At 36.8% G+C, this 24,049-nt stretch overlaps 2 protein-coding genes across 3 annotated transcripts in view; both read left to right on the forward strand.

Moving 5' to 3' along the window:
• Window positions 1-5,931, forward strand: part of faf1 (Fas (TNFRSF6) associated factor 1) — a 72,821-nt gene extending 66,890 nt beyond the window's left edge. For both annotated transcript variants that reach the window (XM_056259583.1, XM_056259582.1), the window contains exon 19: window positions 5,161-5,931. In XM_056259583.1, the coding sequence (XP_056115558.1) occupies window positions 5,161-5,244 (84 nt within the window). In that variant the 3' untranslated portion in view covers window positions 5,245-5,931. The remainder of the gene's footprint in view (window positions 1-5,160) is intronic.
• Window positions 5,932-14,661: 8,730 nt separating this feature from the next.
• dmrta2 (DMRT-like family A2) lies at window positions 14,662-17,662 on the forward strand. Its single transcript, XM_056259584.1, has 2 exons — window positions 14,662-15,623; window positions 15,998-17,662. Exons 1-2 carry the CDS (start codon window positions 15,161-15,163, stop codon window positions 16,849-16,851), a joined length of 1,317 nt encoding a protein of 438 aa, XP_056115559.1. The 5' UTR covers window positions 14,662-15,160; the 3' UTR covers window positions 16,852-17,662.
• The last annotated feature ends 6,387 nt before the right edge of the window (window positions 17,663-24,049 follow it).

Genomic DNA, 24,049 nt, shown 5'->3' on the forward strand with positions numbered 1-24,049 from the left:
TAGCGCCTGGCCTGTCTGCATTTACGTTGGCTTCTTGCCTTTAGAATCCCCCCCCCCCCCCCCCTTAGCATCCCATGGTCATTCTAAAGACAAGCATGGAGCCAGAACTGACTTCTCCCCAGAGGTGGGAACAGCCCCCCCCCCCCCCCCCCCGCCTCCGTCTCCGTCTCCAGCCCTTAGCAGAGTCTTTCTCCAACACTGCGAACGCTAACGCCCTCACCGCTCCTACAGGCAGATAATGATCTCCCACCGCTTTCCTAATTGGCCAAATAAACACTCTACAACACAGCGCTAACACAGACCTGGCTATTGGGTTTTAATTAATGGTGGAGAACCCTAAATGGCTTCATTAGAACTGCGTTGTTTCAGCTGTATTTTTTCTTTCTTTCTTTTTCTTTTTTTTTTTTTTTCCTTTTCTTTTTTCCTTCTGTTTGGAAAACCACATCTCGCGTGTCTGCTCTTTATTTTCCTTCTCTCTTAGCCGCTTATTGCAGGTCCTTTTATTAGCGCTAATGAACAGCAATATTTATTTGCCTGGCTTTTAAAGTGGAGGTCTTCAGTTTAAACAAGTATCGCACCACATCAGCGAGAACTGACGTTCAGCTTATTACTAATTTACTTTAAATGTTTTGACTGCGTGATTCGGAAGCCAGACCTTAAAACCTGTGTTCTTAATTTATAATAATGCCTTTAGTTGGTTTACTTTGCCTCGGCCTGGTAACATACACCTGCTTTATGATGAAACTCTGTATTGTCATTTTAATGAGTTTTTACTGTGTTATTGATCAGGTTAATCCTTAAGTATACTAATAATGAAATTAATTAAACTAAACTGGCAGCTGCAAGTGACATCAGTAAATCATTCTCTGAGACACTCTTTTATTTTGTTTTCCAGTGAACTCCATATTAATTCCCTCAGGACTTTTCAAATAGTCTGGTTGTAGAAATGTACACAGTACAGTCAGTGATGTTCTTTCTTTTTCTTTTTAATCTAAAAGTACTGATCAAATTACACATGAAAACATATTTACACTAACAGTGCTGGTAAACGTTGCATTCAGCTGCCCGTGTTTTTAATTATTATTGTACATAGGAATAGAGTAATAGAGTAGCTATTTATATAATATATATATATATATATATATATATATATATATATATATATATATATATATGAATCCCACAATATGTGTATGAATTTCGTTCCCCACATTTTACAGTAGCACTCTGAAATTTTAATAGTTTAATTCAGCAAAGATGCATGAAATCGACATTTATAATGACAAAAAAGACATTTACGATGTTACAGAAAATTTCTATTTCAAATAAAGGCTGTTCTTTTGAACTTCCTTCATCAAAGAATTCTGAAAAAATATGTAGCTCTGTTTCACCAAACTATTAAGCAACACAACATTGCTTTCAACATTGATATAAATAAGAAATGTTTTTGAACACCAAATCACCATATTAGAATTATTTCTGGAGGATCATGTGAAAATACAGCTTTGCCATCACAGGAATAAATAACATTTTACAATATATTAAAATAGAAAACAGTTATTTTAATTTGTACAATTTCACAAAAAAATACTGTTTTTACTGTGTGTTTTTTTTTTTTTTATCAAATAAATTTAGTCTTGGAGAGCATAAGAGCCTTACAAAACCTTTATTTAAAAATCATACGACCCCAAACTTTAGATTGGTAGGTACGTTAAACTTTTTTTTTGCTACTTTTAATTGCTTGTAAACCGTTTTGTCCAATTTTTTTTTAATAGGTGCCATGGTCATCGATCCGTTTAGGGCTCAAAAGTCGAGTAGAACTTTTCGTGCCCCTTTTCCTCTGGTCATCTGGTAGGCTGTCCTGTGTTTGTTTGGTGACTGTGTGGGGCCGTTGAAGATGAGTGTGTTAAAGGTTTAACAGGATTACCTGCCATCAACATCATCAAGGCCCAAAGAAAACAGCCGCCCGGGCCTCTCCTCCATCACACGGCCACTTCTTGCTTTAATAAACCTCTTCAGGATTACGGTGATATGAGTCTCCACACCCTTCAAATGATCTCTTTTCTTCTTCTGTTTACTTTGGAAGTCAGAGAATATATTGTTCTTCAGTGGAGATCACACTACCCAGGCACGTTTGAATTCATTTGGTCTTAACATCCCCGGTTGGAAAGAAAACGGTGCTCTGCCGGTTGAGGTTGTCAGTCAGGAGGGTTTTAATCGTACTTTAATTTTATGACTCTGTGTGTGTGCGTTTGTGTGTCAGCCGTGGTGTTAGAAGCACCAGCGTTGCACAGAGAAGTCTAATTTAATTCGGGAGGGCCAAAGAGAAAGTTTCTGAAGAAACTAACAAGTGCTGGGAAAAGAGGGAGGGAGTGAGAGGAAGAAAAAGAGCGAAAGACAAGGAGAGTGGAGGAAAACAACAGCTTTGTTTGTTGACAGATGCTTCTCCTCTTATGGTCTGTTAATTGGATAACAATGTAAACAATCACCCATGGCATCTGTCTCCTGCCATTGGAGTGCCACCTTGTTTCTCTCATTCCCCTTTAAAAGAGAACAGTCATCAACACAAACACGGGTACACATCTGCGCCACCCTAGAACCTCATTTACTTCTACCAGATGAGGTGGTGTTATAGCAGGTTTTCAGGTTCATTTCCATTTGAAGTTTTTCTTAAGCGCTCATATGAAAGAAATGGAAGGTATCCTGCTGGGAGCAACGTGTTTTTACAACGCTCTCCCTGGTACTACCCCCTCCTGTGCCCTCAGGTCAGATTGAAAAACAAAAGGCATAAGTCACACGCTAAAGTAAGGTTTGGGGCAACACAGCTAATGTGCTGAAGCGGGTGTGATATCTGTGGACCATAACCCCCCCACCCAATGACGACAATACGCTTTCACTTTGAACTTACTGTCGTCTACGGAGTGCTTTACCGTCGGGTCCGTTTCGAGGCCTTTACCTCAAAGCTTTTCATCTTTTTAATGTAAGATGTGGTTTTTAGACATTAGAATGAATGGTTTTGTATTATGGATCAGAGTTCTATTTTTAAGTAATTAGGTATCATAAATTAACGATGAAAAATACTTTTGCAGCATCAACTGTCAATTTCTACATACACTACCGTTCATAAGTTTAAGGTCATTATGATTTTTTTTCAGCAAAGATGCATTTATTTGATCAAAAGGGACAGGAAAGAGACATTGCTACAAAACATTTCAATTTTGAAATGAATGCTGTTTTTTGTTTTTTTTTTTACTTTCTATTCAAATAATACGTTTCCATAAAATGACATAAAAGTAGTACAACTGTTTATCTATGGATGATAATAAGAAATATTTCTTGAGCTCCAAATCAGCTTATTAGAATGATTTCTGAAGGATCTTGTTACACTTAACTGGACTAATGGCTGCTGAAAGTTCAGCTTTGCCATCACAGGAATAAATTACATTTTAAAATGTATTAAAATAGAAAACGGGTGTTTTAAATTGTAATAATATTTTACAATCAAATAAATGCAGCCTTGGTGATAGACTCAATGACCCCAAACTTTTGACCAGTACTATATACATTTTTAACAATTTAGTTGCTGTAAAATGTGTTATTCATGGTTATTTCATGATACCTAATGCATAAAAACATGTGACATGCTGCCGATTACCAGAGAAAATGATGACTTTCAGTTATTCCTTTTCTCCCTCTTTAATGAGTAAGATCTCAACACATTTGCAACCACACAGAAACACTAGAATCATCATTTGAAAATGTAAAAATCGACTTGGTTCTGTATCATTGTGATGAATGAAAAAACATGGTAGGGACCAAGAAACTCATTTCATATAACACAGTTCTTTTTTCCATGTATGTTTTTATTCGGCTTTGTGATATCCTGCAATGTCCTGTCCACTTTCACTGAAATTACACAATACAGTATGTGAGCTTTATTCTCTGACCCTGTCACCTTCTATCCCAGCTGCTTTCAGCTCTGTGTTTTAATTACAAGCACGGAGAGCTGGAGACGTCTACAGAGTAGAGAATAGGCCTTAATCAGAGCCCTGTCACCAGGCTGCAGTTAAGCCCCTGTCCCGAGCGCTGTGGCCGCGCGGTGTGCGGACACCCAGGTGTGAGCAAAGGCCCCGTGTAACAGGAGAACGCTCTGCTATTAGCTCACTACAAAGCAGCCATCATCTCCCGCTCTCCTTTTCTCTCCCAGTGCAGGATCGCATGCTGCTTACACAAGCGCTCGTCACTCCTCGTCGTCTGGGAAAATCCCTGAACTGAGATGTGGATGATGGTCGTGTCGTCACAAATGTCAGTTAGTTTGCTGTTAAAAGTGTGGCCAGAGATTGCAGTGCTCTTGGATAATGAAGTCGGGATCCTCTCATGGAGATTATTGCTGGCTGATGAGTTCTCACCCAGTCGCTGTGGCACAGCTATTGTGTTTGGTTTGGATCGGTCCATTTGCGATAACAAACAGCAACTATCTCAAAAGGAAACAGGACACGTACCTCACACAGGGACATTATCGCATTACGATGTTAACCAATGACATCAGATGGCCAGACCCCACACGTCGCATAGTTTAGGAGGAACGGCCAGTCTTAGCCCGCACACCTCATGAACTGTTTGTTAATAGATTACATTCTTAATATCGCACTTTTTTGATTAAGCAATCTGAATCTGAAATACCCTTCTTTCGACTTTGTCTCCCCAGTTTTCACAAAAATATTAAAGCAGCATAAAATTGGTAATAGTAAGAAATGTTTCTTGAGCAGCAAAGCAGCATATTAGAATGATTTCTGAAGGATCATGTGAGCTTTGCCATCACAGGAATAAATTACATATTTAAATGTGTTAAAATAAACAACAGTTTGTTTTACTTATTTTTTTATGATCTAATAAATGCAGCGTGTGAGCATTAGAGACTTTAAAAAAAAACATTTTTAAAAATCCGACCCCAAACTTTTTTGGTAGTAAAAATATTTTTTACTTTTTAAGTTATTAAATGAACAATGAACAACAGTATAATTGTTATTGATTAATTAGCATTAACTCTGTGCTGTAAATAATACTATTTATTATTGCAAGAAAATGTGCACTTTTTGATTGCTTAAGCATTGAAAATTAAGTCTCAAATTGACTTCTTTTTCCTTTGTCTCTCCCCAGATAACGCAGTTAGACCCGGCATGGAATCTGTTGGAGGCTAAACTCTTCCCTCAGGAGACCCTGTTCCTGGAGGCCAAAGAGTAGGACCGATCCGAGACGTCCCAAGGCGAACGAGAAGAATAAGCAAAGAACTTTTAGCATGATGTCCGACCAGATACACACACACACACACACACACACACACACACACACACACAAGCCTTCACACACTTTCACACACGGTGCGTTGTATATGAATGCTGAGTGTACATTTTATGCACACGGAGGCCTTCACAAGCACATGGATAAACGATCACTCTCCTCACATAACTGCAGTGTAATGTTTTTTTCTCCACCCAAAACGTAAGGTAACTGAAAAAAAGAAAAAGAAAAAAAAAGCAGAGGTGTGAAATTCTAAAACAGCCAGCCTCACAGACATGGACTTCTCACTACGGCTGCTCTTTAGACATGTTTTGTGTTGAAATGAGAGAGAAAAAAATCAATTTAAAAAATGACAAATAAATAAAAGTCATGTAAAAAGAGACATTTCCTGGAGAACGCTGGACCATTTCCTTTCCCAAGGTTCTCAGAGTCCCTGGTTCTCAGCGTGGCTCTGAACGGACCATCATCCCCTCAGAGCCCGGCTTCTTCCTCATACCCAAATTGATGATACTTGGTTTTAATCTCATTTGCTAATGTTTATTTTTCTCCATTTATTTTTCCCCTTTTTAAGTTTGATGCTGTATTAGATTTAGGTTGATATACATTATATAAAGGATATATGAACATGCATGTCTCTTGCCACTCTAAATTTATTTTTACCTTCCTGTGTGAATGACTATATCATCATCATGGCATCATCAAACCAGCACATGGTCTCGTCCTGCATTTTAATATGTGAGGTCAATTTAAAGGATTCTGATATAGTATTTACTAACCCTTACGTGTCGTTCCAAAGCTGTAGGGCTGTTTTCGAAGAAGAAATTATAAAAAATAGTACTTGGGACAATCTGAATGGGGACTGGAGCTTCAAAAATGACGCAAAGGACAATAAGGGTGGTCTATGTGACTTAAGCGCTATATTACAAGTCTTTTGAAGACATGCATTTCTCTGTTTCCCTCTGACAGTTAAAACAAGTCCTTTTATCACTAAAACTCTTGGGTCAATCATTGTGAAAAGTAGCAATGTTCGATTCATAGATCAATGGTTCTTTTGAATCAGATCTTTTCAATGAATTGTCTGATTTTAGTCAATATCATTGAAAGATCCATTAACGAATCGGACTGAATGACCAGCACAATTCTAATTTTGTGTTCCACAGAAGAATGCCATACAGGTTTGGAATATGTGGGTGTGCAAATGGCAGCATTTTCATCTTTGCTTGAACTATTCCTTTAACATCATATGACAGGAGTGCAGTCACACAGCATCAATCTGTTTTTATCCCATTCTTTTCCAGATTGAGATTGCTGCAGTCAGGATTGTTATCAGTTGTTTGGAATCTGATGATTCATGAGGAAATTACACCCTAAGAAATACTACAAATATCTTCACTGCTGATGTGAACAACATATGGGTAACATTGTAATTCACTAAAGGAGCTTTTCTGTGGCTTTTTTTTTTTTTTTTTTTTTTCACTGCACGAGACTGTAGACAGTGGCGGTCATGTATTCAGAAAGGACTCGACAAAGAATATTCAATGATTACTCTGAGAAACTGTCTGAATGCTACACTACATATGCACAGACTGAAGTACCGACAGTAGATTTCCAAATCTGGATGGAGAGTTCGAGAATCTTTTGAGAACTTCAGACATCTCTGATCAGTAAAATTAGTCATTATGGCTATTTTTCCCCATTGAACTCTAAAATGCTTACTGTAATCTCTACAGCTCCATATGTTTTAATGAGAATGATTTAATGACTTAACTGAAGATGGTTGGTGGATTTTGATGAATGTATTGAAAGCTAAAGAAATTGATCGTTCTGTTGAACAATAAGCAAAGACCGCTCTTGAATGTGTTATGTGAAGTACAGTTCCTCGTGTACACATGCCATTTTTTACACTGGAAAGAGTCTAACCTGCAGGCTGTTTCATTTGTGTTGCCTTGCTGTTCTCACGCAAGGAATCTGAGCGTTTAATGTGTGCATCCAGTCATACTTCCACTACAGATGATGTGCCCTTAGAAGACATGAATCATTCTCTGTCTCACACATACACTGAGAGTGAACTTATTGCATCTTAAACTAACTCAAACATTGTGTTGTTCTGGTCATTGAGTTCAGTATTCATTCCAGACAAATGAGAAAGCAAACTTGTTCAAAGTGACAACAACAAACTAAATTACAGCTCTCTTGTGATCCTTCGAGCTTGATCGGGTAACACAATTCTCTGAAATCGGCTCTTGTGTGTGTGTCAGCCGCAGTGTGAGCATTTGTAAAATGTGAACACTTCTTCCTTTGAATATGTGACCTCTCGCTAACTTCATGTACTGAAATTAAATGTTGTAAAATGCCTGTGTAAATTGGACTTAAATGTGTTTCAGAATCCTGGTATCATGTTTAGTTTGGCCTGATTGATCTACTCCTGTGCTTTCAAGAAAGACCAAGCACTGAAAGGTAAGATTTTCTCATTTTCTTCAAGTTTTCATCACGCTAAATCAGGTGTGAAAGACTGGCAAATCCAGCCCGAGGAAGAAATGCTGGTTATACAGTTCTTGTGTGCGTGTGATATTACTGTTTCAATGACTGAATGATAGGTTAGTACACGCAGACATCAGCTTTGCGCTGACACAGAGAGCAGTGATGTGCAGGTCGGAAATGCTGTCATTTAAATAGTGAACTGATATTTATTTCGGCTTGATCCGGCTTGTCTACACTTTATCATCATCGTTCTTTTGGCAGGTGTGTTCGGAGCAATATGAGAAGAGTGCAATTATCCCTACAACTGAAACAGTAATCATCCTGTTTGGAAAAAAAAGAAAGAGAGAATTAATACACTTGATTGTTTTTCCTCCCATTTTGTGTGGTATTTTGGGAAAGTATTTTATTAGCTTTTCGACTTTATATAAATATTTTATAAACAATATGACATTTTTATTTGTTTATTTGAGATTAATGGATGGATGGATGGATATGTAGGTATGCATGTAGGATATATATATTAAAAAGGACAACAACTATCAAAAGATAGAATAAAAGTATATATATTGAATATATTATGTGTTTATACAGTCTATATATATAATGTATATATACTATAAATAAAGATGCTGCCTTAAATTAAGGAGTCAACTTGGATGTTTAAGTCATTTCAAAATGAAATGAAATTACATTACACTGACTTAAGAAAATTGTTGAATCTTGCGTAACTTAAAAAAAATATGAAAAATGCTTAATTTATTTTAATACCATACCATATACAGTATATCAACATTTTTAAAGGTTTGTTGGAGATATTTATTTTTGCATTTGATTTCCTTTTCTTTTCCTTTTTTTTATCACTTGTCAGAGCTGTGACGTCTCAATCATTGACCCTGAATTGTAGCTGCTGTCAATCAAGAATCCGTTTTTCCAATGCCATCATGGTTTGATCCCAAACTCTCTACTTACGGACAATAGTAATTTTGTGGCTTCCTGTGACACAGATTCTCCTCTGGCAACATCAGGTGGTGACTCCATTCTTCAATAACAAAAGGGAAGCGTTCAATAATGTTTGACTAGTCTTTAAGGGTCAAGAATGCTGCTGGCCCTTGGTGAGAGAAGAGAATTCTTGATGCAAGTGATCTCTTCTTTGAAGCAGTTCCTGATCCCACAGCATCCACTCACCCAACGATGCTGAAATCCCAGACTAAACTAACCTGGAGGGTCACTCAAAGTTTACTTTCTCAGAGACGCTAGAGAAACAGAATCTATGCGGCTTAAAGAGTCGCCCGAAAAAGGGGCTCATTTGTGGTGGGCATTGTGTGCGAATGGAGTGAGTGAGGCGGGAGGGGTTGGTGTGAACAGAAATAGTTTTATTGGCTGCAACTAAAAGAAATACTTCAGTCATCCTGACGGATCTCCAAGAGTTTTCAATGGAGTTTTTATGTCTTCGAGTTTTACTTTCTTTAGGTATTGTGACCTGAAGATGATGAGACTGCAGATGCAACTTTCTTTTTGACTTTATAGGGATGATTCCTCAATTAGGGAACCTTTTTAGGGAAAAAGATTTGTGCTTATTTTGTTTTTCCCCTAAACCTTTAAAGCTTTTTTTGTGTGTCTCTAAATAACTGAATTCAATTTGCCAGAGTATCCCTTCCCCTCTTTAATGCGTTTATTGTTCAAATTCACACGTTTAGTTAATTTGATATTTCTGTGTTAAATGTGTTATTTTTATAAAAATAAAGATAGCCAATACTGCTTTTTTTTAAAGAACAATTGAATTTAAAAGGTTTGAGTTTCTGTGTGGTTATTGGTAATGAAAGAAATGAGCAGTGGCATGAGAGCAGCAGGCTGAGAAATATCATTCTATTTTAATATTTTTTTAATTTAGTTATATATTTTGATGAGGTTCAGTATATGAATGATTAGATCTTAGTAAATGACAAATGTAGGCTTTCTAGCACTTATTTGGCCATTGATGTATCCATTTTAACCCCAAAAATAATACAAGTAAAAAACTCTGGTATCAGAAATAGTTGCAACTTTATACTTTATTTTCCAGTAAATCACAAATGCCCATTTTTGTCCTAGACAAACAACATCCAGTAAATGAATTGATTGTAAATATTCATAATTTATATGAAAATGTCAGCTGTCCTTCAAAAACATTTTACTCAGCAAAGAAAAGAGGTAAATCTTCAGGATAAACTGTTTTTAATTTTATTTCAAGCTATTTCTGTTTTATTACTTTTTTTGCATTGAATGAAAATATTTTATACTTTTACCAGAGCTATATTAATAATGTCAATAGGCATAACATAATGCTATTCAAAATGTATTTATTTGTTCAGTGATGTTGTTATACGGTTGTATTTGACGAAATAGTTCAATAAACAAAAAATGTATCTCAGAATTTTCGCAATTAGCCTACTTGATTTATGTCTGAGTAAAATTAACGTTGCCAAATAATATTTTTCAAGGCCTAATTGCAGAAAAGGTAAAACAGGTGCATTTATTAAATATTTCACGTAGTGTTCAGCAGCTTTCAGCGTGACACTGCTCATTAATCTTTCGATATTAAGAAGTTGTTCAGAAAGTAAGTTGACACGGCCATTGTCCAGGTTAGCGCAAACCCCGCTTCCCACTCCTGTCTCAGTCTCATAAAAAAAAATTCTGCAAGGGAGAAGAAAAAATAATAAAGCTGTGGTATTCGGATTATCGTGGACGAGGATAAAGCATTAAATGGGGCTAAAGGGGCCTGAATAGGCGCAGTGGCGTGCGAAGAAAAGCAGAGTAATTATTGCTTCATAATTGTGTTCTTTTTCTTTTTTTTCAGACAGCATCTCGCTGCAGAGCCCCACTTGGAGCGGTTGTGACATTTAGGAGGCCGGTCTTTGTGCTCAACACTTCAAGTTTAAAAAACAAGGCCAATTGAGTCGGCGCAGCTCAAAGCCCGAACCATTGTGAGGGACCACATTGAGTTTGGATTTGGGACAATGGTGTTTCTCAAATTTCTTGCAAAAACCTATACTCCATCTGTGATCTCAATGAGCGCTCTTTCATTGGGTCCCTGCTTTTCTGTTTGATTCGTTTGTAAAGGGAGGCAGATGTGGATGGATGGAGGCCGCATTTTAATTGGCTGCTGCCTGAACACACACTCATCATCTGTCATCGAAGATTCCGCATCCTCGGTGTAAAAAGTGGAAATGCGTCTATACAGTAAGATTACAGTAATAAGTTTCTAAAATGGCCTGTTACATAAGGACGTCTTGATAAAAGTCAATTCTAATTTGACAGTTTTACAATGTTCAGTTAGAACAAAAAAAGAAGACCAGAATATAACTGTAAAAAATTATCAACGTGATTTTACATTGCTTTAACTTATCAAAATAAGTAGGCTAAAGCAATTTTCGATTTTTTTTTTGTTATAGGCCCCATCCTACAAGATTCAACTAATTATTTAACAGTCAGTTTAATTCAATTTAAGTTGAAATGACTTAAACATCCACGTTGATTATATACTAAAAAATTTAAGAGAGCAATTTTTTTTACAGTGTTGCCTAAATAGTGTAGACTATTACCCACCAGACCACGAACAGATTGCATTAAGATTTTAAATTGAGTAGAAAGCGTTTCATTTCGTCTTCCACGAGGATTAAATAAATTTGTTTGGTAATATCCACTGGAAATATTTTGTTTTATTAAGCTATAAATGCACTAAGTAGGCCTGGTTGCTTGATTAAGTTCATGAATTAAAATAAGTAGGCTACACTACAAAATGAATAGCCTATATAGGCTAAAAAAATAATTATTGAAAATAAAATATTTTTTAAACTACAGCAAACCGTATCGAGAAAGCGTCCATCCCGAGTAAGCCAATAAAAGCTTATTTTAACGCAGTTATTTTAAGCGCTTTGTTCTGTGCCTTTAGGGGAATGCCATTGCTGCGCTCAAGGGTCCTGCGCGGCGCGGCAGCTTTTCATGTGAACAAGAGGTTAACAACCTAATGAGGACTTGGAGACGAGATGAAGCGTGTAAATACACTGGGTTTTGTAAAAACCCGCGCGCTCGGCACCCTCATTCCCCTTTTTTATCTGCTACTCTAACCTCTGCTGCGCTCTGCGCACTCAAACCATTCCAGCAGGAGTTCCTCGGGGAAGCAGTTCGGGTCCAGCCGCGCTCCGGCCGGGCATCAGCGGAGAGAAAGATCCTTACAATAGCGCTCCGGGGTGCTGGAGGAACAGAGACATGCTGTTACATATGTCGGGTCAAGCATCTCTTTTGTGCCGCTTTAAAAAGGTGTAAAACTCAGTCAGCGGTGCAGATTCTAAAGGGAGTGAAAGCCTTGTATGGGTTTTTGATGCATAGGTCTGATGAACTGTTGAAAGAATGTTGAATTTCCTAAGTGCCCACAGTCAGTTTTAATTGCCCGGGGGCATTTAATTGGAATTCACAGAGACGCCCATTCAATGGAGAGGTTTTCTTTTTCAAGTAAAGTGTGTTGAGGGACGGATTCATTATTTAAACTACATAAAAATATAGGTTCTGCATGAACAGAATTAGTAAATGTAGCCTACACTCTTAAAAATAAAGGGGGTTTCTTTGAGAGAAGAACCACCTATCAAAGTTGCCTCTGTGGTTGTTCTGAGATTTAAAAAGTTCTTAATGTTTATAAGAAGTTGTTGTATTGGCTAAGAATTAATTGTGAATGCCAAAGTTTGAGATTGTGCTGCTATATAATTAGCTTTAATGTTTCAAAATGCATTGGTTGGTATTCTAGATTCTACCTTAATTTTGTGGCATTAAGTAGGCTATAGCTTAGGCTACTTACTTTTTAGTTTGTGACTGTGTGTGTTAGTTACATTCCGAAAGTTGTGACCATTGCATGGCCATCCATCGACAGAACAGCGACACAAAACCGGCTTACTCTTCATATCTGTCAAAGATCACAATTGCTAAGAGTTGTGCTTTCAACATTTCTCAGTTTATGAACAATCAACGCCTGCTTGCGGTTTTGTAATGATCTCGGGTTGTCTATTTTCAGTCGCGTGAGATCGCTGCCGAGATAATGACTTTGAATGTCAAAAAGCTTTAGTTTAATATCGTCTCTATTAGTGTGCTGGTTGGGTAATTAAAGGTGCAGATGAGAGCGGCGGGGGGACAGATGGCATTTGCTTACTGTGATTGAGTGTGTAAACAATGGGAAACAGTGCAGGCCCACATCACTTTATCGAAGAGTGCGTGAAATTCAAAGTCCAGGTACCAGAGAGAACCGTACAGCGAGAGATGACAGAAAGCTGCTTTACATTTTTGGACAAATGCAGAACCACTTATTCAGAAAGAAAAAGGAATAATATTCAACTGTACGCCTGATGCTTTTTAGCAGATGTAAGCGAACAACATTTTATTTTTTAACAGATACACAGCATTTTATATATATATATATATATATATATATATATATATATATATAAATGGAACACAAAGAGTCCTTAAATAAATAATGAATAGGCCTATAGGAATAAATTCAGTAATCCTTCAGTAAAGAATTTTCAGTGAGTATTTCAAAAGGTTTTAAAAGTGCTCAAAATGTTAGAAATATGACACCCTAATCTTGGAATATTAGATAACTAGGCTATATAAAGAAAATTATGCTTATTGTTTAAAATACGATGCTACTGCACGAACAAACAAATTAAAGCATTGTAAAAGTAAGCTAAAGGAATCTCGTTGGCATTTTAAAACCTGGCTAGTAGGCTACAATAATAATCCTCGCTTTTATTCCTTGAACGTTACAATAAAATTGTCTAATTCTATAATGATTTAACAACAACAACAATAGCTAGGCTACTACTACTCGCATTTTCTGTTGATTTTCGTATTTTGAACAATCGGTAGACTTTTAAATGTATGAAGATCGTTGAAAAATATAAAATGGTCAAAGGCATGAAATATGTTCGAGTCACATCAAAAACAAGGTTAAGCAACAAGAACCCGCTTACAATAATTAATACAATGCCAAGGAGAAATAAAGTGTTTTAATTATATAGATGTTTGACAAATAATACAGAGAAACAGATAGTATTCCAAAGCCTTGACATAGGCTAACGTTACACTATTCCTTCTATCGCGTCAAACCATGAGAGACGAGCAGTACATATAAATAGTGTTAATTTAATTTAGCTCAGATAATTAGGCTACTATCAAATATCATCATGTCCTGTTTAAATCGATGAGAAATTCCAAGCATACATTGAACATTTTTTAGTCTAATAGCCTGTATAATTCAGGGTATAGCCTAGGCTAGTTCTAAATGAATGCTACACACGAATGCCATTTTCAAAAGACGAAACAATGTTTACAGGAAACAATTACAAACACAATTACAAACAACGAATTGCCCTTAAAATCTAGCGTGACAACTTACCGTTTTGCGTTTATCGATATTGACGTCATTCTACGAGGCACTGGCTCTCCACTAGTAGCCTACACCAAACCTTTAGAACAAAATCTTGTCTTTCAAAAGTTAAAAAACGTGTTACTTATTCGGGCTAAAATTCAGTTGTAAAGAAAATAAATAAATTTGTTTGCTGTTCAAAGTCTGGAAAATCCCGTGATCAAGTTTTAGACAGCTATTTTGACTAAACGGCAATGCCAAATCGTTCAACAACGCGTTTAAAGAATATATAGGCTATAGTAGCAATAGTCAATTGTCCTACAGGAACTATTGCCTGTATTTTAGAAAATAATTTCTTATGATAAAAGTTTTATGTTTTAGCTCTGCGTGATGCTTGTTATTTGAGAAAAGAACGCAGGTGGACACAGTTGAAAAAGAGACAAGCCAATCAGATCGCTCCTTCCCCCTTTGGCCAATGACAGGCGCCACATTGTTGTCAAATTTGTCTAATGAAAACGTGGGCGCAACAATAGATCGAGAGGGATCTGTATCCACTGAAGATCTCTCGAGGAAGTTAGTGTCTCACACTGGCTCCAGCAGCAAACTCTGCTCTCTCAGGCTCTCGGCTGATCATTGAGTTTAAAGTTAGTTTCGCATTGCATTCGATGGATTTTTGTCTTTTAAAATTTGATTTTATTTGTGTCAAACGAAAGTTTAATTTCTAAAATAAATAGTTTGTTTGGGCTGTTTGAGGACTGCGGGCAACAAGTTGAAGAACTCACTGGAAAGCGGACTTTCATAAGCAATCACAGGTGTTTTCTGATCTCTTCTTGAACATTGGCATTCGGGCTGTGTTCTTCGTCAAGTGCTGAGCTTAAGAAATTGGCCGGGTATCGATTCTGCCCAATGCTTATGAAACATCTCCAATCGAAGACGCACGTATTTTAACCTATCGATCGACTTTTTGTTGATTCGGAGAATATGGATCTTCGTCCAGAGATCCCACCTTCCTCCCAGGCAGGTTCGCAGGTTCATCCGGGCGCCGCTGCTGCGGCCGCTGCCGCCTCCATACCGGTTTCCATGGCCAGTAGCCTCTTGAGGGGCCCGCCGCTGTTGCTTCGCGCTACGGAGAAGTATCCACGAACGCCCAAGTGCGCCCGGTGCAGGAACCACGGGGTGGTGTCTGCGCTGAAGGGCCATAAGCGCTACTGCAGATGGAAGGACTGCATGTGTGCCAAATGCACTCTGATCGCTGAGAGACAGCGCGTCATGGCCGCTCAGGTTGCGCTCCGCAGACAGCAGGCGCAGGAGGAGAACGAGGCGAGAGAACTTCAGCTGCTCTATGGCACAGCAGAGGGTCTAGCCCTGGCCGCTGCCAACGGCATCATACCTCCCCGGCAAAACTATGAGGTCTTTGGCCCAGTTTCCAACGAAACAAACTCTGGTAGGTGGATAGATTCTTCTCATGTAAATTCTCGAAATTAAAGGTTCCAGTTAGAATGTATATAGAAAAAACATGTAGGCTTTGTACTTTTTTGTTTGTTTTGCTGTGCAATGTTATACAGAACCCAATATGTTGATCTGAAGAACCTTTAATGAAACAATAACTTTTTTAATCTATCCAACTTATTGTGTTGCAAAGTGCCATTGAAATTTATTTTCAAAGAATGGCATATTTAGCATGTATACAGTACGGTGTAGGTTCATTAAATTTAATTCCTTTCACTCTCATAAATATTAATTTCATCTACTTACAATCCGGGGGGAAAAAAAGCTATTAGTGTATGGCAATTATTGACGTGCATCAATCTATTTCAGGAGAATCAAACATCCAAAAGTTCGAGTTGTTCACCAAGACGCATTTACCAGGATCGATGACCTCACAGCAAGCGGCTGGAAAGTCCGTGTCCACAGACACCGAATCCGTTCCAGGAATGTCGTCTCCAGATATGCGTCACGGCTCGGGCTCGGAAAACGGTGACCGAGAGTCCCTCGTGAGTTCCCCGATAGCCAAACCATTAAAAGACGGCTCGGAGACGCCAGGCTCCATCAGTCCACTTGGCTCAGACTCCGGCTCGGAGACGGATAAAGACGACCAGGAGCCCTCGCCCTCCTCCACAGCATCGCGACAGATGAACGCCATCGACATCCTAACGAGGGTTTTCCCCAACCACAAGCGCAGCGTCCTGGAGCTTGTGCTTCAGGGATGCGGTAAAGATGTGGTGCAGGCCATAGAGCAAATCCTCAACAACAGCGGCCAAGCCAAGGGCCCAGAGGAGCCCTGGACTGCGGAGCGCATGCTGCAGAGCGCACAGTCACACATGTCCTCCACCCCGCGGCCTGTGTTACCTGGAACCATGACGCTCAGCAACAGATCTGCCTTCTCCCCTCTGCAACCCAATGCGCCACACTTTGGTTCCGACCCGAGCACGTATCCTCTCAGTACACATTTGGGCCTGAACCCACTCCGCCTGGCATATTCAGCTCACAGCAGAGGCCTGGCCTTCATGCCGTACTCCACCACAGGTCTGATGCCAACACTGGGCTTCAGGCCGCCAATGGACTATGCCTTCAGTGACTTGATCAGAGACAGGACTCTCTTGCATAAAGATCAGAGCTACACGAATGGACTGTACGGTCCTCTAGTCAATAACACTCCAGAGAAACAGTGAGATAGTGTTTTCCAAATGTAGACAAAAGTGTTTAAGACTCCCAGACCTGAAGATTCCTCATCCCTAAAGACTCGGGAGGCCTTGTGTTTCTGTATATAAAATATGTCTAGTTTAATCACCAGGTAAAAAAAAAAAAATGTGTTTGGTGGTCGTGGCTTCTTTGAAGTTTGTGATTAATCAAAAAAGAAAATGGTTACGTGTAAAGGTTAAAGTAGTTTGGATGCGTTACTGACACTGCCACAGCGCAAAATGACCCGGGGTGAATTACTTTAGACCTTTAGCAGAGTAACCATAGTATTTTCAAGTAATGTAAATTGTGTATTTTAAAATCCTTCACGTTTGTTACAATCCATTTAGATTATTTACCAAACGGATTACGCCCCCGTGTGATGATCGTACAATACTTTGCTTCATCGTTTGAAAAAAAAAAGGGACTGTTCTATAGCATTATTGTTATTGTGGAAAGTCTATACTCCATCTTTTTTCTGCTCAGTGTCTGTAAAATCGTGCCATGTTTATTCAACAGAACAGAAGTTCTTTTGGATTCAATATGGTTACTGGCTCAAGTAGACATTTGTGCTCCCTTTGTGAGTGATATATATTGTGTTTTACACGACGAAATAATGTATATTGCATTTCTTGATGATAAGGTCATATTTGTCAAAGTCATTTTCTCAACAACAAAAAAAAATCATCAAAAGGAATCTAAAAAAAGATGTAAAACGATTGTTTGTTGGATGAAATTGCTGAGTTGAGACGTGTACATTTCTCTGTGTAAATTTTGCAGAAAATAAATGTTATTTTATTCTTACGTTTTGCTTGTTTTGTGCATTAAAATAGTCTCTTGATCTGCTTTTATTCTATCATTTGGCCCATTGTGGCATATTTAAATGGGCATTTGCATAATAGGTTATCTAACCAACTTTAACAATAAACAATTTCATAATTATAACTACTACAACAACAATAATTTTAACAAAATTAATAATAATGTAGCCTATTTTTTAAACAAAACGTTGACTTCATAAATAGGTAGCCTATATTTTCAAAAAGCAATAGCTAAATATTTAAAAAGTTGTTATTGTTAATGATTTCAGAACAATATGTCTTTACAATATGACAGTTTTTACAGTCGTATCTGCAGTGAGCTAAAGAGAGATGATATTTTAAGCTCTTTTCGAAAGCTTCTAAACAGAGACAGTCTCAAAGCAGGAGTCCACTGTATTTTCGCGTGCACGCGGAGTGTATAGCTGCACTATTGAAGCGCGACGCCATGGAGACATAATCCCCTCGCCAGAGCTCAAGTGTTTACTTTCTCCCCGCAGATAAAACAGTGTAAACAGCAGTGTCGGATTGACAGTGTGCCTTCATTTAACGGAGAAACCGAGCACTCCAATGTTCATAATGCACATTTGATGAGGTGCATGAAAACACATGCCCTTCTCTCGGTCTGTTTAATATTTAGCCTACATAAATAGTGTTTCAATAAATTTTAGATAAATTCCTCTGCGCCGATGCTTTTTTTCCGACTCTTTTTATTTAGTTCGGTGTTTTTAGGCTACTTATTTTACAGTCCGCATAATTATCCTACTAAATTTTGGTAGCCTACATTGTAAAGCGAAAAACAGAATTTTAAGAAATAATAAGAATAATAGGCTAAATTATTTAAATGTATTGTAGACCTATATTTTTAAAGTCGTAGACAAAATAATTGTTTTAAACGATTAAGTGTAGCTATTTCATCTAAATAAAAAAAGCGTAGGCCTAATAGATAGACTATAGGCTAAAAATGCATTCAAAACCTGTGATGATTTTATATTTTTGCAGCAATTTAAAAAAAGATAGTTGAAATATAATATAAATGTCAGTGTTTCAGATTGGCCAGACTGATGCCAAGCAATCTAACAATTTTATTAAGGCTATATTTAGGCCGCCTATCTAGTTTGAATTATTGCACAAAAAATAAACGAAATGGATATCCCTGCTTGTCTAATCTGGTTTAATTTTAAATAGACAGAACGGGCCGTTTTAGCCTATTTGTTTAATATTTTAAATATTAAACCTAATTGTTTAATATTTTAATTATCCTTGATGCAACGGAATATTAATCTATATTGCTGTGGATTTACTTCTAAAAAATATTTAATATTAGAAAAGTATTATTTTAAAGCAAAAAAAAAGTAACTCAATTGCTTTGTGTTTTTTTTTTTAGAACAAAATAAAACAAGATGGTCTCATCGTTACATATACCAAAGGAGTTTTACAGTTAAAGAGTAGGCTAATTAAAAACATCAATACAAATAACAATATTGTATTGACAATTAGCATTGTGAAATTCCCTCATCTTGTAATTGTTTCAGAATTTGTCCATCATGTTAAAATTCTGACCTTCACTACAAGAGTAGCCTATGTCGCCCTCTTATGGTAGAATGTGGGAACAAACAGAGACGGTCCGTGGATTCTCAGGTTCGCCGAAAAGCTTTGTCTTTGATAATATCTCCACCTTGTGGTGAAATGTATGAACAACAGAAACAGAGGTACCGAACAGGTTAAAACATCTGTTCGGAAATGACGTCAATTTATAGGCCAAACCGGAAGACATTTTCACCACGAGTTCCCGCTTGAATTTTTTATGGACTTTTAAGAGTAGGCTAGCGGTTTTCTTATTAGGAGTAAAATAAGGTATTTGGTTAACATCACTCCGAAGATACTTTCTCAATTTGTTCTAAAACACTAATTTGACTAGCTACCAAGCGACAGGTGAAATTGATTGGACACATGGCCTTTTAACTTTTTGGTTGGAGACATTTTGCAACTCAAAACAGTCTTCAGACTGTAATAAAAATTGCACCACAGTCAGGACTTTTTTTCTATGTGTTTTTATTGACATGAAAAAGAAGATTTGAACTTTTTCCATTATTATTTTTTTTTTTAGATTTTCAAATGTCCACTTGAGTGGACAATATGCGTTTATGTTTTTAACTGAAGAGATACTGTAACATATACAGTAATAGCACAGTGATACTGGGTGTATTTAACAAATCAATTAATAAAAAATTATATAAAAAATCATGTGAAAACTAAATATATACATAAAAAATATATATTATACAGCTTCAATTAATGCAGTTTGTTCCCGCAGACAGAGAATGACTTCAAACCAGTTGCATGTCATGCGTCTTTGATTTCAGAACATGAGGACATGATTCCATTCCATCAAAGATCTCTACAATCGGTGAAGGTATGTGTAACTCTGGAAACCCAAATCAGACTATATAGATCATGCTCCCTCCAGTCTACCGCAGTAGGCCTACATCGATTTACCTTTAGTAGCTGATAATTCTGATTATGGTCAAAATGGACAAAATTAGCTCTCCTCCCTGTGAAAACCTCAGACTGAAATTTATATTGATCTATTGACGTTTTCAGACTGTGTGAAAACTAGCGTTCAGCTGTTTTCACTCTCATCTGATCTGAAACAAGAAGAGTTTGGGGTAACGCATTACAAGTATCGTGCATCACGTGATGATCAGATTACTATTTTGATGTAACCAGTAAAGTAATGCATTACAAGTAATGTGCATTATGTTGGCTAATCAGAATATGTTTTTATGTAAGTTGTAACCACCAATAAAGTAATTAATTACAAGTAACGTGGATTACGTAATCAGAATATTTGATGTAACCAGTAAAGTAATGCATTACAAGTAACGTGCATTATGTTGGCTAATTAAAATATATTTAGATGTAACCAGTAAAGTAATACATTACAAGTAACGTGCATTCGGTAATCAGAATATTTTTTGATGTAACCAGTAAAGCAATGCATTACAAGTAACATGCATTACATAATCAGATTATTTAATGGTATGATTAAAGTAATGCATTACAAGTAATGTGCATTATGTTGGCTAATCAGAATATGTTTTGATGTAACAAGTAAATCATTACAAGTAACGTGGATTACGTAATCAGAATATTTGATGTTATGAGTAAAGTAACGCATTACAAGTATAACATGCATTATGTAATCAGATTACTTTTTCTAAGTCACTGCAAATTACAATCTAATAACACATACATTTTTTTACAGCCAAAAAGTTACTGCAGATGAAGCATTTTCGAGACCAGTCAGAGTAATATATTAATTGTAGCTGAAATATAGAGATGCATGATGTCCAATTTAGTTGACAGATGATTAATCAGAATTTCCTCCCAAACCAAATTCAATACTTGGAAAATGTAACAATGATATGACTCCTTAGATTGGAATGTATGGATATTCCGGAGCAACTTGGCATTTCGGACTGGCCATCTGCCAGCTTAGTTTGGAGAAAACTAAAATTACAAAGGCTTGCCACTTGGTGGCAGTGTATAGGATGATGCACTAGTGTCAACAGTAGTGTCTGATGTGCAACTATGCCATCAAAACCATGCATAAGCAAGAAAATAGCGTTTTGAAGAGCTGTCCACGGGAGTGACCTCTGTGTGTTAAGATTAATTTTATTCTGAGTGTTAAATGGCCTGTCAGGATTTAATTAGTGTTATTATTAGCATAACTTTACATTATCTTTTACTTAATTCTTATACAATTCATATAAGAACATTTACATACAATCGTATAGTAAGATTTTTATGTTAAATCTAGCAATTTCTGAGAAATAGGGAGGAGGATATAAAGTGGCAGGTTAAATGTTGAACATTTATGAACAAAAGTCAATTCAATTTTTTATCTTATGTTTTTTGTGTATATACGTATTGTTTCATTCTGTAGTATATCATTTATAGAAACATTTTTATTTAATTTGTATCAGTTATGAATTTGATCTATAGCACCATCTGCTGGACATCTGCTGTTTTTTGCAGAGGCTAAACCATTAAAGTCCAAACAGACTTGGTTTAATACAATAGGATTCATACAATCAGTCAATCAATAGAATATCTTTATATTGCCTTTTTTGATTCCATTTTATTGCACTGTGAAAAAAAATCCTGATTTGTTCTTTTTCTTTTGTCAAATCAACTTAATTTATGTGGTTCAGATAACATAATATTTTGAGTTTCTGTTGATTAAACAATTTTTCTTCATTGCATTTACTCAATTTTTTAATTTCAATGAACTTCAACTTTCATGTGAATACCAACAAGCTTATACACAATAGGATTTCAACAGTTTTGAAGAGTGGAATGCAACATTTACTGTCTGTATGTATTATTTCAATGTGCTTAACACTGTAAAGCCTGGCATACTAATTAATAGGCTGGAAAGCCCTTTTTATTTTAAATGGAACAGTTTATTGAACATTTAGAAATCTGAAAAAAAGTTTGCATATGTGTTTTTTTGGTTGATTATCATATTTAAAACATCAGGGCCCGTATTCATAAAGAATCTTAATGCAAAGAGTAGCTCCTAGTGACAAAATTCTAAGAACATTTTTAGAAATGTGGGCGTTTACTCTTAAAAGTAAAGAAAAAAGTAATTCAGAAAGTATCTTAACCCTTAAAAGAGGTCTTAAGGTCAAAATTGTTAGGAGTAAGGACGAGGACTTTTAAGAGGCTTAAGAGTTTCTTTAGCAGAGGAGAAAATGACAGAACGATGAAGAGGGAGAAGAAATGTGTTGCAGACAATGGATGACAGTGAGTTAATAAGACGCTATAGATCGACCGCCCGGCCCGAATGTTCCTTTAAGGATAGCCTTGTGTTCGTCCACTAACTGGGCTAACAGTAAACACTGTTCCTCTGTCCAGTCGGGCTTTCTTATCCTTCTTGGTTTCGATTCCATGTTTGTTACATTAAAACCAACATTCAAAACACCACTTAAATAGACATGCCAGCAATCAGTGTAATTGGAAAGAGTGAAAATTTTTTTATCATTCTAAGCCAATCAAATACATTATAGGAAATTAACAGCATGGTAAAAAAAAAAAAAAAAAAAAAGGATTTATATACACATATATAATGTGTGTGTGTATGAGAACGGTTAAATAGGAAAAATTACGCATGCAATTTCAAAGTGAAGGCTTAGAATAGACCCTATACTTAAAATCACTCTTTTTTTTCCTTCTTGGACAACCAACCAATCACAGTCTTCAAAAGATTGTGTCACACATAGCAACGGGGTCAGCCCCGCCTCCTCACTAAGATGAACGTTTTTTGTATTTTCCTTACTCTCAGATCGGTCCCGAATCGCTCTTAAGCTAAGACTCCTACGTAAAAGGTTTTAAGCTAAATTAAGAGTTTTCTGAGAGGATTCTTAGAATCTTTATGAATACGGGCCCAGACTTTTATGGCCCATAGGTAATATGTAGCTCAAGGTGGAAAAAAGACCCAAACTGTGCAAAAATAGTAAATTTGGTGCAGTTCCTGATATTTAAATGGCCAAAAAGAAAGATGAAAATCTGATAGCTTTATATCTGGTAACTGTTATGTGCATATTTTTTATGCAATGCTGGCTCAGAAAATAATAATTTTTTATTTTATTTAAACTTTTTATGTTATTTTAATTAAATGTTTAGTAATTCTGTACTGTTACAGAGCTCCAGGGCCTCATTAGACCATTGTGTGGCCCGCTTAGGCTCACTCTGGTGGGCGAGAGAGTTCAATTTCCTCCGCGATGGAGCTCTGGAAGTATGAAACCTCCAGGAATTGACTGGCTGGCTTTCTGAAACTGCATCCCATTCTAATTTTCGTTTAGTTTAAGTTTTTCAACTTATATTTATAGTTAAACTTTTAGAAAAGTTTTTAGTTTTAATAAATAATAATCCTGACGAAAGTGACAAAAATATTTAAAATGTGTTGTTAATCTCTTTTTTTTTTGCATTAGTTATCTATTGTTTGATATATTTGATCCCATTTTTTCTAGGCCTATCTGAATATGGATTTGGTGCCTCTGTAGACCCCCTAATGACCTATCCGATATCTGCCTTCACTGTCTCTGAGGTAAGTGTTTTTGGATGCAGAGGTTATATGAGTGTTCATGAGGTTGGCCTTCACTTCACATAAGAAGGTACAAACACTGGCTCATACTTGTATACAAGGCATTAGTCAGCCAGCTTCCTCAATATATCAATAGCTTATTAACTTTTAATAGTCAAGGGTATAATCTACGTTCAAGTAGATATATTCTGTTAAATGTTCCTTTAATGAAGACAGAGTTTGGAAAAACTGCTTTTATTTATAGTGCATCAGCTGCTTGGA

The sequence above is a fragment of the Rhinichthys klamathensis genome, unplaced genomic scaffold, assembly GCF_029890125.1.
Source record: "Rhinichthys klamathensis goyatoka isolate OS25496 unplaced genomic scaffold, OSU_Roscu_1.1 h1tg000169l_1, whole genome shotgun sequence".
Lineage (NCBI taxonomy): Eukaryota > Metazoa > Chordata > Actinopteri > Cypriniformes > Leuciscidae > Rhinichthys > Rhinichthys klamathensis.

What these genes read in the sequence shown, in the direction of transcription:
- dmrta2 (XM_056259584.1), top strand. Translation starts at nt 15,161, where the DNA reads ATGGATCTTCGTCCAGAGATCCCACCTTCCTCCCAGGCAGGTTCGCAG. An exon ending in TTCCAACGAAACAAACTCTG is followed by an intron (nt 15,624 to 15,997) that starts GTAGGTGGATAG and finishes AATCTATTTCAG; the next exon opens with GAGAATCAAACATCCAAAAG.